General features: G+C 36.2%; 1 protein-coding gene across 12 annotated transcripts in view; it reads right to left on the bottom strand.

The window, feature by feature from the left end:
* Positions 1-17,448, bottom strand: part of LOC141540057 (neurofibromin) — a 205,592-nt gene that overhangs the window by 126,942 nt on the left and 61,202 nt on the right. For all 12 annotated transcript variants that reach the window (XM_074263645.1, XM_074263644.1, XM_074263650.1 and 9 more), the window contains 6 exons: positions 15,298-15,365; positions 14,752-14,827; positions 13,325-13,482; positions 6,484-6,657; positions 5,304-5,426; positions 4,764-4,838 (listed from right to left, as the gene is read on the bottom strand). In XM_074263645.1, the coding sequence (XP_074119746.1) occupies positions 4,764-4,838; positions 5,304-5,426; positions 6,484-6,657; positions 13,325-13,482; positions 14,752-14,827; positions 15,298-15,365 (674 nt within the window). The remainder of the gene's footprint in view (positions 1-4,763; positions 4,839-5,303; positions 5,427-6,483; positions 6,658-13,324; positions 13,483-14,751; positions 14,828-15,297; positions 15,366-17,448) is intronic.

The raw sequence follows: 17,448 nt of genomic DNA on the forward strand, positions 1-17,448 counted from the left end.
CTAAAATAGATTAGTAAAGAGATAGTTAATGAATTTGTAGAAAAGGAAGTGATGATTCAATAAAAGCAGGTCATACCAGACTAATGTTATTTCCTTTTTGGATAGAATTATTCAAATAGTAGATCATGATGCTATAAGCAAAGATTTTTAGTAAAGTCCTTGACAAGCCATTTATGACCTTTTTTCACATAAATACAGAGAGATAGGGGCTAGATGACAGTACAATTAGGCAGATTTTGAGTGACTGTGCAGCTAAAGCCAAACAGTTGTCATTTATAGTTTGATTTTACTTGGAAGGAGGATTCTGGTAGAATTCTCCAGAGATCTGTCCTCGAACCTGTGCCATTTAACATTTGTGTCAATGACATGAGGAAAGACAAGTCCAAATGACAAAAAGGTAGGAGGGAAAATTAACATCCTAGAACCAAAAAAGGTTCTGGTGGGGTAGAATACTGGGTGATATACAATAAGAAGATATATAATAGAGATAAATGTAATCTTATGCTTGGGCTCAAAAAAATCATCTTCACAGATATCAAATTGCCTAGAAAAGATCTATGGGTTTTAATAAACGACAAGCATACTCTCCTTCAGCAGCATTCTAGAGTTATCACGGAAGCAGCAATTAATAGTAGCAGCAAGAGGCTAAGTCACCAGGAGGGAAAAGGGATCATCCTATAACACTCAGAGCCAGTCAGAATTAAGTGTGATGAATAAGACCACACTTTAGGAAGGACACCAATGAGCTAAGTGAAAGGACACACAGGAGAGGGCAACCAAGATGAAAAGATGAGGACTGTCAGTCTGGAAAAGAGAAGATGTGGGGAAGACTCAAGAGGCATCATGCTGAAGAGGTTACAATTAGGAGTCATGGCTGCACACTGCAAAGAGGCTCATGTCGGCTTCATGTAAGAAAAGTTTCCTAACAATGAGAGCTCTCCAAAAGTAGAGTGGGCTCTTTTCAATGGAGATCCTCAAAAAAAGAAGGGAGAGGAGCCAGCCCGCTGCATCAGATTACTGAGGTGATTATTTGTAAAGGAAGAGCTGCCTGAGATCCAAGACATCTAGCAAGCATTTATTAAAACCAATAAAGTCATGGAGCTGCTTTTGAAACTTGAAATTCCATAATGGGATGACCATGCATTCGTGTGTCATTTTGTACTATAATTACACAAGGCAATAATAAAGTGAGAGGCAGCAGAGCACAATGCATAGAGAGCTGCTGGCCTAGAAATTAGGATGACAAGTATATTCACTTCTCAGTGGCCCAGGCAACTCCCCAAGACTCTAAGATGGAGAAGAGTTGCTAGCCTGTATCCCTAAAGAGAACTTGTTTGCTCAGTAAAGGCTCCCTTCACAGATGAAATCACAGATCTGGATTTAAAAAAAAAAAAAAAAAAAATTTAAATGTGATTTTAAGCTCTGTGAAAGCAAGAACAATTTCTTATCTAAATTATGTAGCCCCTTAATTCTTAGTACAATGCTCTACACATAATAAATTAATTGTTGGTTTATTTGAACAAATTGAGTCAATTTTTTTAAAAAGCTGAATGGCTTTCCACTATAGCATTTAAGGCTAAAATAAACTAGAATAAAAACGTAATAAATAACCAGGTAAACGGTACTTTACACTTTGTTATTCCAAAATGCTTATAATTTCTTTATAGAACTTTTATCAAACTGGGAATGCTCCACAACTTGACCAAACAATGCGAGAATATTTTAAAGTGACAATAGCATGAGATCAAAGGCATTCTGGGATGCTTTTAAAACAATGTCTCCATGTTTCAAAATGCCTTGGAATCAAACATCTCAGCTAAACACCCTCATCTGGAAAATTATATTATCATCTAGTTCCCATTACACTAATTAGGTACAAAATAAACTTTTGCTATAAAAATAAAATTGATTCAAAATGACTGGTTTTAGCATCTTTAGGAGCCCATTAATTTATATTTTATAAAGATATGTTCTGGTGTTTTAACTTTTCCAACTTCTCAATTAATGAATTAATGTAATAAAATTAATAAATTACAATGAATGCTGTGAAGATGAAATAGATGACTGCCATCTGCTTACAAGTCTTCTCTAATATATGCCATATAAAAATGGTTATATATTTCAAAGTCCTATACTGGCAGTCCTTTAAAACCTCATTATGTTTTTTTTTTTTTTTTAAACAGAAGACTAGTTTTGGAAAGTCTTTTTGAAGTGTTCAAAAAAGGAGAAAAGTTTTAATATACCCAGAGCACTACCCGCACTTTCCCCATCTTCTGCTCCTCAAGGAGAGACTAAAGAATTTTTGTACTTGAATTAGGATTCTAGTGACTTTACATCCCTGTAAGTATTCCACACTGCTTTAGTCCACAGGACAGCGAAGAAGACAGTTTTGAGTCCTGAACATTAAGGCTCATCATCTCCCTGCTAGCATTTTCTCCCTGATCAACCTCTATGTGCTTATGGCTGCTCATCCTGGATACCCCCAGAAAAGGTGAAAGGCTTGGGAGATGGAGCCAGTCTTGCATCTGTCTTGTATCCCTTGGACCTCTCAGTGCCTTCTATGTTAGAAGACACAAAACAAACCCTCATTGAGTTGAACTGAATTATATGAATTCAAAGTTGTGTCATTATGTTCAGATGCCCTGTTGAACATCTTGATGAATTCCTTGATGGACCTGGACTTTATTGATGTGATCATATTTAATTAATATTATCAAAACAAGGGCAATCTATTTAGCTTGTTATAGTTAGAGTACATATTTATTTTTAAAATGAAAGCACTAGCTTTCACTATCAGGAAGTCCTACAAATTTAATGTCCAGCTAGCAAAGAAATCATGACCAGAAAATCCAAGTAATTCTAACTGAAGAAGTCGACTACTTGGGGTACACTTTGGGAATGTTCCTTATGTATTTCCCTAAGTTTTCTGTAATCCAATCTATTTTCACTTAAAAGGTATTCCTAATCTCAAAGCATTTTTGTAAACAAATCTTTATATTTTTCTTATAAAGAACAAAAGTGGTTTGCATTTTCTTATAGACAGACCATATCTTCCAACATGCAACACTGTTTACAGTGGAGAAAGATGCGCAATCACTGTCACCATGTACATTGAAGCATGCATGAAGCACCACTCCAGCATGCTTTAAACCCAAAAAGGATCAGCTCAGCCACTTACAGCAGTGCCAAGTCCATGCTTGAAAGTGCTCTATATAGTCAATTGTAGACAAAAATATTTCACAATTAAAGTATCTAACTTTTAAAAGTTAAAAAAAAATCCTAAGATTTTATTTTAAAAATATTTTAAAAACAAATTTTAAGCAATGGATTGAAAGTATCAACTATAACTGATAAATATATTCATTATGAGAAGGACAAGAGGAGGAAGAAATAAAATAACTTTTTTAAAATGTCTAGATTGCAAATTTAAAATAACATGAGATTCAAGTATGTCATAAAATATTAAGTTATTCTTTAAATTGTATGATTCATCTTTCAGAGCAAATAGTGCTGTAATGCCTTGGCTGATTTTATTAACAAAAGCATTTCGAAAACATAGCTTGGTAAAAACAGAATCTCTTAATACTTTGGGAAACAAAGCATAATAGCAAACTTCCCTTGTCTCTATCACGCCCTCCCAATAGAATGCTCTTTCACAAATTGCTTAGGCTCGTTCCATCTTTATATCAAATTTCCTTAACCAAAATGTATAGGTTTTTACTTAGAAAAAACTTCTCTTTTCAAATTGGAGTGGGAGAATTTCTTTTAATTTCCAAAACCAACATACTTTAAAAATTCATGAAATTTAAAGCAGGACAAATATACCTATCAGATTAGTCATGATAAGCACACAATCTGGCTTTCAAATAGGTTTCTGCAGGGGGCCTTTTTTACAGACAATCTGCACAAAGGCTACTCTGCACCAGGGCAAATAGGTGGGTGCTACCTAAATATGGCAAAAACATTTGAGGGCCTTCAAGAGAACCATGAAAACTCTCAGACAGAAACAAGAGAGACAAGAATTGATTGTAGCAGAAGTCAGTTTTGCTTTCTGACAAGGCCTCCTCATCCAAACCAGTTTCTCACAGTCTCAGTGACTGCCCCACCAGTGCATCGAGTTCTGTGATTCAAGTTGTTAACTATGCCACAGGAAGCAGTTCTAGCTTCTCACTCGTGAAGGGATTCATGTGGGTGATGTGTAGGATTGTCCTGAGTAGCTCTTAAAGTTTTCAACTTGTGGGCAGCTGTTTCAGGACATTCTTCTACAAATGGATAAGCAATTTAGGCCCATTTGTCAATGGCTTATAAGAACATAATGGAGTGCACGGTTTCTGATTTTAAAAGGTGACAGTTAATTACATATAACTGATAGGAGTTCAGCCATAGGTCAGAGTGCATAGATCAAAAATCAGAACTAAATTAAGAGAAGAATTGGGAAACAACACACTATATTCTCAAAATTAATGTTCCCTGACACTTTTACCTACTTTACATATTTAAGTTCAGTCTGGCAAAAGAATCCCAGAGTCTTTCTTTAGCATGGGGACATGGTACTAGAAAATTCCCCACATACATTGCCCATATATAGTAAAAATTTTATGTGGGAAAATCCACAAAAGAAGTATGGTAACAAGTGACCCTCTCCTAGAATTGACATTCCCAAACCTTCCTACCTTGTGTACGTATTAAAGAATCTGTCTTTTAAAAGATATATTTAAAAAAAGATCACTCTGAGATAATTAATCAATACCTTTTAGACTTACATTGGTGATAATTCGATGGAGGGAGTTTACCAGCACGTAATGAAATGTAGATGGGGAGTTCTGGGCCAAACAGATCTACAGGAAAAAAAAAATTTTTTCAATGTTTTACTTCAACATGAATAATATCGAATCAAATAACTGACACAAAATAAAAATAAAAAGGCAATTCAAAATATTAAATAATAAATCTGGCTTGATATTCTGAATTTAACACATGGAAATACCACCAAGTGGTGCACCCGACACATAGTTTCAGACTTTGCCTTTGTGTTAATTCAGTAATACTGGCTTTTTCCTCTTCTTTTTTTCTGTCTCAAAAAAAAAAAAAAAAAATCATACACACACAACTATTTGTTATATGAATCAGCTCTGTAGGAGGGGGAAGAGGAGAAACTATGGTGATATAAAAACCAAAATACCTCAATAAAGCTTATTTTAAAATAGAAAAGAGAATCTATTCCTAGGTCATGCCCATGAGCTAATTAAAGATGAGAAATTAATTATAAATGCATTTAGCTAAAACCTAATGGTCTCTCTCACCTTAAAGTGTTGGTTGTTGTGAGGGCTGATGCGAAAGCAAGAAACCAGGCAGTCTATCATGAGGTCCACATCAGCATTCTGGCTGCCTCTGGAGAAGGGCTTACTGGGATTAAAGAGCAAGTTCTACACAAAGAGAGAGAACAGAGACATTTTAAAGGGCCAGGACCTGCTCAGCAAAACAGAGAAGTTACTGTTCTTATGGAGTGACGAAGCTTGCTCCCAACCTCACAGGTGTGGTGGCTTGGCCACTGTAAAGTGCTCCCCCTACAAGGGAAGCAGGTTAAGGGTGCATGGTCCCATCTGGTGGATGAGAACATGAAACCTCAGGAAAGGAAAACGAGTTGCCTAGGTCATAAAGCCAGAAAGTGTCTGTGGTTAAATGTGAACTGAAAACATGTGGCTGGGAACATCTGGCTGTGCCCCTCCGTCACTCCGGCCTAAAGCCTTTTCTGTTCAGCCTGTGAGTCACAATTCACTTCTTAGGAGAACCGTCAGGATAGCAAATGTTCAGACTGGAGACAGTTATCCATATGTGGGTCAAAGGTAAGTAGGTATTAAATGGCTCACTCTCTAAAGTTCAGTCTTTTTTTGTTTCCTTTTCCTGTCTCACTCTTCCTGACCTCAGGTGGAGGTTTCCTTGGCAGAAATGCTGCTGGCTTCACCTTTTCCTTCTCCAACTCATTTTTCAGACAAGGAAACTGGCACAGAGCTAAGACTTGCCCAGGGTCACACAGCTAGTAAGTGTCTGGGATCAAGTTTGAACTCCAGAATGTGAGTCCTCCTGACTCCACAGCCGGCTTTCTATCCACTGTGTCACCTAGCCGCCTGGCATTATACTACAGCGGCTAGAAAAATAAGAGAATCTGAGAACTGGTATTAACAATACATGACATTTATGGAAATTTTTAAGGCTGGAAAGTTAATACAAAGTAACTTTACATTCACTATTTTATTTAAATCTCACAGCAATTCTTGAAAGTCATTCCCATTTTATAGGTAAGACAACTGAGACTCAGTGTTTAAAGGACTTGCCAGTTCACCCAGTGGGTGTCTGAGATAGGATTTGAAATCAGATCTCCCCAACCCCAACCTCCAAACTCTAGTCAGAGTCTAAAGGAAGCCCTCCCAATAAAAGTGCACTGATTTCTGCTTAGCCCATGGACCAACCCAAGCACCTCACCTTCAGGTCCACCACCATGGACTGGACAAGCAGGAAAATGACCGAGTTGTCCTCCCAGTTGATGTAGGTGCTGGCTTTGCACAGTTTGACACAAGCAATCGCGGCACTCTCTGTCAGCTGCCTGCTCCCGCCATGGCCGGCCAGCGCTCTTCTGAGATTGTCGAGAAACATTTTCTGTAATTCAAACATTTTCTGTAATTCAATCTGACAAATAGTGATGGGTCTGTCATGTGACATGCATCAAAAGGGGTGCACAAAGCCATGAATGTGTACACACATGATTAAGTCAATTCAACTGAAACACTGATAAAGAGCTTACTTCTGACAATGCTATTCTCAGCTGCATAAAAAAGTGTATTGTCTAGTAGCAGGGAGCAGAGAGACAGAACAGAAAAATACACAGAGGGAAAGAGGAAGGGAGGAAGGAGGAGGATGTATAGCCTGCAAGAATGCGCAAAGTTAAGAGCATACCAATGAGCACAAGCACCAGCAATGCTGCCAGACTCAAATTTCTTATTTGAGCTGCCCACAACCCAACGAGGAACTCACTACACATGCTTTCTTATCCCCATTTTACAGATGAGGAAACAAAAACTCTAAAATCTTGAGAAGTCATGTGACTCCCCAGAGGAAAGAGTTAAAAATCCACTTCTACTATAATCTAGAAGGTATCAGAGATGGGATCTGAACAAGAATCATGTTTCCAAGCCCAACCCTCTCCTCATACCTTACTGCTTCTAGTTATTACTAGATCAAGTATAATTATTAATTGACTAACTCATCTGAAAAGAAGTTCCCCCAATCCAAATCCTAATCCCAGTGAAACATGGCATTAAGAAATCCACAAATGTCAAACAATCATTATCACTTTCTCTGAGATCTCAAGAAAAATCCTGTTACTGTTTTCTTCACCACATAGAAAAGGGCCCTCTTGGTCAAATCCAAAGTTATTTAGTGCCCCAGTTTCAATCTCTTCCTCATGGGCCCTTCCAATTCTAAAGCTTTGATGATGATGACGATGACAATATTCATCCCTTCTTAAACTCAATCATCCAGCAGACACTGGACCCTACTACTTGTCAAGCACGACTCTAGGGACTGGGAGAGACAAAGACAAAGATAAAGATAAAGCAGCGCCTGATCTAAGTGACCTTAGATTCTATTGGGGGATTCAATGAGTTCACAGAGAAGTAATACAAATCAGATAATAAGAAAATGTACATTAGTTTCCAGGGCACAGGAGAGATGGAAAAGAAAGGGAGAACTTGCAGCTCCTGGGGACCAGGAAAGGCACCAGGTAAAGTGAAACTTGGGCCGACGGATCTGAAAGGCAGCAAAAGAAAGCATGAACTCCAGGTTAAGAAAGCAATGCCTGAAAAAAACTACCCTGAGAAAGGAGAAAAGGTAACGTATGAGAACTGGCAAGATCAGTTTGGCAGGACCAGGGGAAGTAACTGACAATAAATTGGGAAAAGCAGACTGAAGTCAATTTGTGAAAAGCTTTAAAGGCCAATCTGGGAAATTTTATTCTATTCTAAAGGTAACAGGAAGTCAGAGGAGATTTTTGAGCAGAGAAGTGGCAAGATTAAACATATGCTTTAGGTAATCCATTTTTGGCAATTCTATGAAGGACAGATTGCAAAGGGAGATACTGGAGACAACATCAATTAGAAAGCTATTACTGCAGTCCAGATGACAGATTATGAGGGCCCCAACTAAGATAGTCATACCTTGGAGAAATTGGAGACATGCCAATTCTACCTCCACAACAAAGCTGAACTGGGATGGGGTAGGACGCGTAAGGCAAGAAAGCATCAGGGATGACTCCAAGTTTGCTAACTTGGAAGGTTGGAAGGATGGGAATGGTCTCAAATGAAATAGAGGTTAGAAAGAGGGAAGAATATGATGAAAAAGACCAAGTTGAATTTTAGACATGCTGAGGTTAAGATGCTTATGTGCTATCCAGTTAGATGTGTCAAGTAGGATGTGGCAAAAAAATTGGAAATCAAAGGAGCACCCATCTACTGGAAAATAAGTAAACAAATTATGATATATAGTAATGGTAATGGAATAAACTGCGGTATAAGAAAAAGTGAAATGGATGGTTTCAGAGAGACCTAATAAGATTTCTTTGAAGTGAATGGCCAAAGTGAGGATTTATTTTGTTTGACAATGCATATTTTTCTCTCATCCCACCCCATGCACACCAGTTTGGAAATGTGGGTAATAAAGGGGGAAAAAAGTAGATTTTCTAAAATTAACATAGAAATAAACATCCCTCAAAAGACCACCACAAAAAAGGCAATTGGAAATATAGAACTAAAATTCAAGGAGAGAAACTGGGGTGGATATTTAGTTATAAGAGTCATATGAAGAATAAACTGAACCTATGAGATCCAGACAGTAAGTATAGAGAGAATAGATTCAGAAATCCCACAATGGGTCCTTGAAATATATTCACACCTATAGGGGCAAAGCATAAATGATGACTCACAAAGGAGGACTGAGGACGAGTGATTTGGCAGGAAAGAGGAATTGAGACATCGGTATCACAAAGCCAAGGAGAAAGTATCCAGGCGGTGATAGTGGTCAACAGTGTAGAAAACTGGAGAAAGGTCAAAGGAGAAAAGGACAAGGATGACAGACACATTATATTTTTGAAAATGATCACTAATTTCATTAAGTTGACAGTGTTACTGCTCTGTGGTTACATGAGATATTTTCTAATACTTTTCTCTACTTCGTCTTCACTTTTATGAATCCTCCTTTTCCAATATTGATAACAGCAGCTTGTTTTTTTTTTCCTTTTTAAAAATCACATTAGTTATATAGAAATATGTTTTGTATTGTCATACATGCATAACCTACATCAGATTGCTTGCCATTTTGGGGAGCAGAGGGCAAAGGGAGAAAAATAAGGAACTCAAAAGTCTTTCAAAAATTGAATGTTGAAAATTGTCTTTATATGTAATTGGAAAAAATAAAATACTTTTTAAAAATCATATTATCTAATGTTTACTCTATTTCATTTGTTCCCTCTTCTCTCTCCCACCAAAATAAAAAGTTTATAAATAAAATAAACAAAATAAAAAAGTTCAATGGTTTATTGCTTTTAATTTTATTAGTATTTTCCTTTATTTTGATAATTTCTACTTTGGCATTTAATTGGTATTTTTTAATGTCGGTTTTCTAGGGGTTTTTTAGTTGTACCCTCGAGTCCTTAATCTGTTCTTTCTTTGGTGATGAAAGTATTCAGAGAAACAACTTTTCCCTAAGGACTCCTTTGGCCGCATCTCAAAAATGCTGTTATCCTGTCTCATTTCCAAAATTTTCTTCGATGAAATTATCTATTACTTACATGGTTATTGTTGTTTTGACCCATCAATCCTGTAACATTATTTAGTCTCCAATTAATATTTAAACTTTGTTTTCAAAAAGTTGTTTTGCTAAATATATTTTTTATACATTGTCATCAGTAAAGTATTTAATGTTTCTGCTTTTCTATATGTTTATATGGTTTTTACATTCTAGTATATGGTGAATTTTTGTTAAAGATATTATATACTGACAAGATTATGTGTATTCCTTTCTATTCCCATTCAGTCATTACCAAAAATCTATCATGTCAAACTTTTCTAAAATTTTATTCATATCTTTTACTTCTTCCTTGTTTTACTGTTTTGTCTAGGTCTGAAAGAGTACACTGAAGTTCTCCATTATTAGAGTTTTATCAACTAACTTTCAAGTATTTAAATGCTGTGTCATTTGATGCATATGTTAAACTTTGATATTAAAGTACTTTTACTTCCCCTGGAAATATAATATAATTTCCCTATTTATCTCTTTTTTTAATCTATTTTTGCTGTTACCTTGTCTAAGGTTATCACTGCTACTCTTGAAATATAGTAGATTTTAACTGTAAGGATCTTTATTTTAAGTGTGTTTCTTACATACAACAGATTGGTATTCTCTGCTTCCTAATCTACTCTGCTGTGCTCTAACTTTGTAGTGATGAATTCTTCCTATTCCTATTCATGCTAATTGTGCCTTTTCCCTCATCATTGTAGCTTCTTGTATTTTTCCTCTTTATTCCCCAGCACCTCTTTACAGGTGAAACATAAGGTGATCAATCCTAGTCAACTGTAATTTAAATAATCTAATTGAACTAATGATAGCCCTCCAGTTTTTCCCAATTCCTGATCATTGCTTTTTATGCTTTTCTAATTTCCCTTTTCACAATCAACCCTCCAAAGTTGATGCTTCTTTTGTAACTGTCCCCATTAAGACTACCTTCCATCTCAAAGAAATGCCTCTCTCCCTTTCCTTTCCCTATATTTACCTGCTGAATGCAATATATTATTACACCAATTCTTTTGTATGTGTGTGTATGCCTCTTCGTTCAATATTCTTTGTCTAGTTCAGGTAAGATTGGATTTCATGTCATACTTACACTTTTTATCATTTCCTCCATGTTTGTACATTTTTGTTTATACATTTTGTACATTTGTACATTTCCTCCATGTTTGTACAGTGTTATTCTTTACCCTAACCATGAAAAAACAATAAATTGTCCCCTTGTTCCACATTTCTTCACTTACTCCTTTTTCCAGCTTTTCTTTTTCTCCAAAGGCCATCAAAGTATAGGAAAAACCACCCTCTAGGCTTCCTACACTTCTCTAGAAAACATTAGGATTCTCAAAAGATACTTATCTCATCTCAAATTCCTCTAATAGAATATAAGCATTTCATCATTTAGCTCTTTTCACTTCTTCAACTGTTTTTCTCTAAGTTTTTCTTGAACCTTATGTTTACACTGCAAAATTTCAACATAATTCTGGTCTTTCTATCATAAATAATTGAAAATTTTCTATTTCACTTGTGAAAGAGGCATCTGCATCCAGAGAAAGAATTAGGGAGGCTGAATGTGATAAAGGAACAATATTTTCACCTTTTTTTGAGGGGAGAGGTAATTGTTGTTTATTTGCTTGGTTTTTTTCTTTTCTCGTGTTTTTTTTTTTTTCCCTTTTACCTTTTGATCTGATTTTTCTTACACAGAATGACAAATTTGGAAATATGTTTAAAAGAAATGTACACGTTTAACCTATATTGGATTGTCTGCTATCTATGGGAGGGTGTGAGGGAGAGGGAGGGAGAAAAATCTGAAAGACAAGGTTTTGCAGAGGTGAATATTGAAAACTATCTTTGCATATTTTTGAATAAATAAAAAACTACTAAAATTTTTTAAAGAAAGTTCTCTATTTCATTAAAGATCAATTATTTTCTCCTATAAGAATAAATTTTTATAGTTAACCTTTTTTTTAATAAACCTATTTATTTTGTCTTGTGAAAAAATATTCTAAAATGTTCTCTCTTTCAGAGTAGTTGCTGCCAAGTTGTATGTGATCTCAACTCTGGCTCCTTACTATCCTCTTTCCAGCTGTTTGCAGTATTTTTTCTTTGGCCCAAAGCTGGTAGATTTTATCTCTGATGTCCCTAGGAATTTTTGTTTTGAAGTTTTTCTCAGGAGGTAACTAAATTCTTTCTAGTTTCATTTTCCTTTTGGTCTAGTAAATCTGGGATGTTTCCACTTCTGAGTTATGGAAATATATTATCCAGGCTTTTTTTTTTTTTTTTATGGGGGGGGGGTGTCAAAATTTTCAGGGAATCTGATCATTCATAAAATTCTCCTTTCCAGTTAGTCATTTTTCATAGTCTGTATCAGACATTTTCTTCTATTTTTCAGTCTTTTTTATTTTGTTCTAACCTTTCTTTCTGCCTCAGGGAATCATTGAGTACTGTTTGGCAGTATTTGGAAAAAATTTTCTACTTTCGTCTTAAGCCATTTAATCTTACAATTTTTTTCTTCCAGACTTATTTCATTGTGACCAACCTTTTTCTCCCCCAGGAAGCTCTATTTACATATGTAAAGCTATATTCTTCTATTTGGGAACAAGGGAGAAAAGAACAAACATTCAGCAAGTACTTACTATGTGCTAAGCAATATCTCCTTTTAACCAAACTGGCCTTCCTTCACCCATAGTATTTCTTCATAATATTCTGTTGTTTTCTTCTGCTTGTTCCTATCTCTAGTCCCAGTTCCTGACTCAGGACACTTTATTCCAAAGAGACAAAATTCCTCAGGTGTTCTTGGCTGGATCTGACCTCCACTTCCCAGGTCCTGCCAGTCACAGGACAGGATTTGTCTGATCTCAGAGAGAGACAAGCTACAGGGTGCCCGGTCAGCAATCCACAGAGCCATTCCCTCAAGTTGAAAGCTTGCAGCAGCCTTTATCATCCTCAAATCTTCCCTGGCCTAAGCCTGCCATGGTCTTCCATTCAGCTTATCTGAATGCTGGTGCTCCCGGCAGGCTATCTGCCCCAGTGCTCTGGTTTCTGGGAATCTTATGGGGTATTCTTAGACAGAGAAGGAGTTTACTAGCATTTCTCTAGGGAATCCTCATCATTTTTCAGTCTCATTCTCTTTTTGGATCACAGCTAGGGCATATGGAAGAGTGAAGTTCCTCTATCTCTCATCACTCCACTATCTTAACCAAAATGCCCAACTCTGATACAACTACTGGACAGCTTGGAGACAAAGATACAAGTCAGAGTACTCTAATGGGAAACATCCTTTTTCTAAGCTGACCTAGACAATGCCTCCCTCCTTTGTCAAGACATCACTAGGGGCTTTGTCAAGGGATTTGCTAGGTGAATAATCAACAGCCTTCCCCTGATCCCATATGCCAGTCAAAAAAGGAAATGGAATTGACCTGGCATAACTTGTTCTGGGGTAAAAGCGCTTCAGTTTTTTACTTTTTGTAAACAAATTTGCTCTTTTTACCTTATTCATTTTCGCTTCATCAACCACATCCTTGGAAATGTCCTGGATTATTTCTGGACACAAGACAAGAAGAATGATTTGCAGTGGCCAAACTGCAGCTTTACGTTTGGTGCTTTCAGCAAAACCATCCACCAAGTCAAATAATTTTTCTGCACATTCTATATGGAAAAAAAAAATCAGATGGCACTATTAGTTAAGATAATATAGATTTGCCCTCTGCCCATGTAGCAAATAAGGTTTTCGTTTCTACAGGAAAAAAAAATGGGGAGGAAGTATATAAAATTAGCAATTGGAAGCATTCTCCCAAATGTCTATTTATCTTTATCAATCTAGCAGGAAGGAACAGTCCACACAATGTTCTTTTACTTTCCTCAATAGTAAAGGAGGAGAGTGGGGGACAAACCCTTCCAACTGGTTTATTTGTTTTTAAACAAAAACAAGTGTTCTACTCAGAACATCCTGCCACCAGAGAAAAAGGTAAATTAACTCAATACAAGAAGGAACGTTACTATTTGTGGTCAAAAGGAAATTAACAGGAGAAGAAAAGGAAGTAACTTAATAACACAGCCACAGAGATGCTATTACTTAGATACACTCCAGCATCCCTAGCACAAACTTCTTCCCAGATCACAATAGCAGAAAAAAATCCAATTAAAGACCATAGAAATAAGGGTCTCAGATCAAGTTTCTGGCCAAGAAGACTCTCACTTCCCTAGACAGAGAGAAGTATGTTTTAGGATCCACATAAGAAATAATTCCACCTGAAAGTACTAATTTTAGTGATGAGGATCAAATAATGACATAATGACATTTGACATAATGTCAAATATTTTTGCAAGCCTTTGAATGCATGGAACTGTTAACTATAATTTTTTTTAATAACACAAATAAAATCACTCGGATACAAAATAATCTCTGTCTCTGACTTCCAAATGCAGGAAAGGGTCTGAAAAAAAGCAAGTTCATTGCCTGCATATGAAAATCACACTCCTGTTGGGCTTTGAAGAGAGCACAAACAGGGATTAGATAAAGACCATTTACAGGACGTCTTCATGGAAGTACTACATGATTATTTATGTCCTCAGCCTTATGCATGTAACAAAGATGTAGAGGGACTTGGCTCAAAGCAAAGCCACAGTCTCAGAACATAAAATTCAATCACTATCTTACAGGATTTATCTCCAGCATGTCAATTTTCTACATAAAGAAAAAGACTTCAGAGGGAATCTAATTTATAAAAGTTCAATCTTCACTTCAATCTTCTCCTTGTCTGATTAACTACAAGAAAATAAAGAGAAAGGCAAAGGAGGGAGAGGTTTCCATTTTTACTTTATCTGACATAAGAAATGAGGTTGAAAGTTTAAAGGATGGCAGCCTTGGTCTAATAAGTCCAGAGGGTAAAAGTAAATAAGTCAGTTTATTCTTACCAGCCATATCTGTCTGGGGAGTCTGGTACAGCTTTGTAAATTCATCAGGATAGTTCTCTACCCAATTCCAAAATGCCTAATAATAATTTTAAAAACACACAATTTTGCATCAAGGTAATGATCTTGTCAATTTAGGAAACAACAAAAAAAAAAAATCTGGCTGAATTATGGATCACATTTCATTATAAATCTATTCCAATACAATAAGCATTTACTAATACCTAGGCACCTGTAGGGACACAGTATCAGGTGCTGGTGATGTAAATGCCAAAAGAAGAGGCTCTGCCTTCTAGGCTTTTGCCACCTTCTTTTCGGGGCAGGATAGACCCTGTAAATAGGTGAGTGTATACAGGATTCTTTGTGGTGGGAAAGAATACCAAAATCAAAGAGTAATCCTGCAATGTCCCATAAGAAAAAATGTTCTTTCTTTAAAATAATTATAATGTAGTAATTACTATCATGACAAACAAAAGTAAAGGTATAACTTAAGATGAAATTCAACAAGCAATTTAAGCAATAAATATGTAAGAAAAGAAAAACATTTACCTTTTCTAGGCTATTTATAACTGCTAGCTGAGCTACCTTCTTTAAGGCTTTAAACTTAAATACAGTTTCTGTGGGGAAAAAATTATATATATAGTTAATTATGTAGTATATAGATATATCAGCACATTTATGAGAAAAGCCAGTTTTATTTCTGCAGTCATCCAAAGTGGTAGAAATATAAGCCATCTCTGAAAACAAGCTACATCCTTACCATGAAATCTCTTGGAAAGAAAAATACAGACTCTAGAAAAGAATACTTCCTTACCCATCCCATTATCCCATATTAGAAACAAAGACTACTTGAATCTTCCATGCCTCAGGCATTCTTGCTCATTTTCCCTCTAGGGCAAAGTTTAAAATGGCAACAGACCCACATCCTGTATGACCACAGGGATATGGAGATGGGCTGTGCATTACTGTGAGCTGAAAGAGTTCATCCACCCAATAAACTTGTTTCCTTCCCCAAAGGACCTCCAAAAGCAGTAACCTAGATGGCTTTACAAGAGACACCTGAACTGAGCTGAGCAGGCAACACATTTCTTCAAAGTCAGTAACTAGTTGTGAAGAGTCATAAATCAGGACAACTGTCAAAAAGCTCTAAAACTCCCAATAAAACCCCTTTGTTGTCCAATGGCAAATGATGGATTTGGTTGGTTTTTCAACCAGAAACACAGCAGTCTAGCTAACAGATGATACACAACTTGGTCTGCCAGTAAAATTTTGTATTGAGACACAAGAAAGAGATCAATATTTAACCTAGAAAGAATATTATCTTGTCCATTTTGAGGTGGTTGTAAATTGCTTTTGCTGTTCCTCTAATGATGGCAAAGCCAAAAGGGGAGTACAATTATTAATTTTGAACAAAGTTGGCTGACAGCACAATCTCATGAAAGATTCACATCTTGACTCACAGCTAGTCAGTATAGAGAAAGTCCATTTATAGATCTAGTAATTCAGCTCATATATTTTGAATGTATCTTTTTTTTTTTTAATTCCAAAAGTCCTTGCCTGAATCAAGCCGTGGGCTAACGAAATATTTGACTTTTAAATCACATCTTTAAAATTATTTTTGCTCTAGACAGGTGGCCTGGTTTGACTAATGGATTTTTGGACAAATGCCAGAAACCTGGATTCAAATCCTGAGTCACCCTTGTATCATCCTGGACGAGTCCCTTAAGATGTCTCAGTCTGTAAGGGAGAGAATAGGACACCTACTTCACAGGCTTCTGTGATTGACAAGTGAAATGATATATGCAAAGCACTTTGCAAATTATGTGTGTGTGTGTTTGTGTAAATGTGAACTATTATTAAAAAAATCTTATTAAGAAACAACTAAAACAACAATAGATAATTGCTGATAACAAGGATTTGGTTTTTAATCTGAGATCTAATGTTTTATTATTTTATGAGATAAAACTCACTTATGGAAATTATGATCCTAAGACATTTCTTTGTTAATCTAAATAACAAGGTTATGAAGAGGACTGGGATAGAAGGCTCTTAGTAATTAACACTAGCCATCCCTTCTATGAAATAAAGACAGATTTTTCTATCCTACTGCCAAGATAAGGGAATGAGTGGAAAAGTTATCCTGAATAGTTATAGTTTTTCAAAAGCTTTGTAAACACTGATTAAGCTACAAATAAAGCCACATGACCTTATGGTTTCTCGCTCTATACCCAAGAAAGCTTGGGCACCAAAAGGTTAAGTGACCCAGCAATCAATTCAACGAAATGAGTCAGCGACAGAAGTAAAAATAGACACTGAGATGCTGGACTCAAGTTCACAATCTCCTTCCTGGATTTTGTTCCGCCACTGAACTTGGTTAATTCAACTAACAACTGGCTTTCCTGTGATCAATAGTGCCTGAAAAACAGTAATCTGATGACCAGGAACTGCCCTCAGGACCTTCAGATGCAGAAAAATGAAAGCATCTATATTTTGCAGTCTCATTCTTTTAATCAATGCAAATAACACAGAAATATGTGCAATGTTCCAAGTACAGAGTCTCCTGTCTCAAAAGGGATCAGTTATTTTCCCAAGAGTATCAAGAATGAATTGCAACTTCAAAAAGCCGTTTCATTAGGTCATCTGGACAAGCAATTATTTTTCAGAGTGGAATACAAAATTCATTTCCATGTTCAGAATCAA

This window comes from Sminthopsis crassicaudata, chromosome 4 (genome assembly GCF_048593235.1).
Source record: "Sminthopsis crassicaudata isolate SCR6 chromosome 4, ASM4859323v1, whole genome shotgun sequence".
Lineage (NCBI taxonomy): Eukaryota > Metazoa > Chordata > Mammalia > Dasyuromorphia > Dasyuridae > Sminthopsis > Sminthopsis crassicaudata.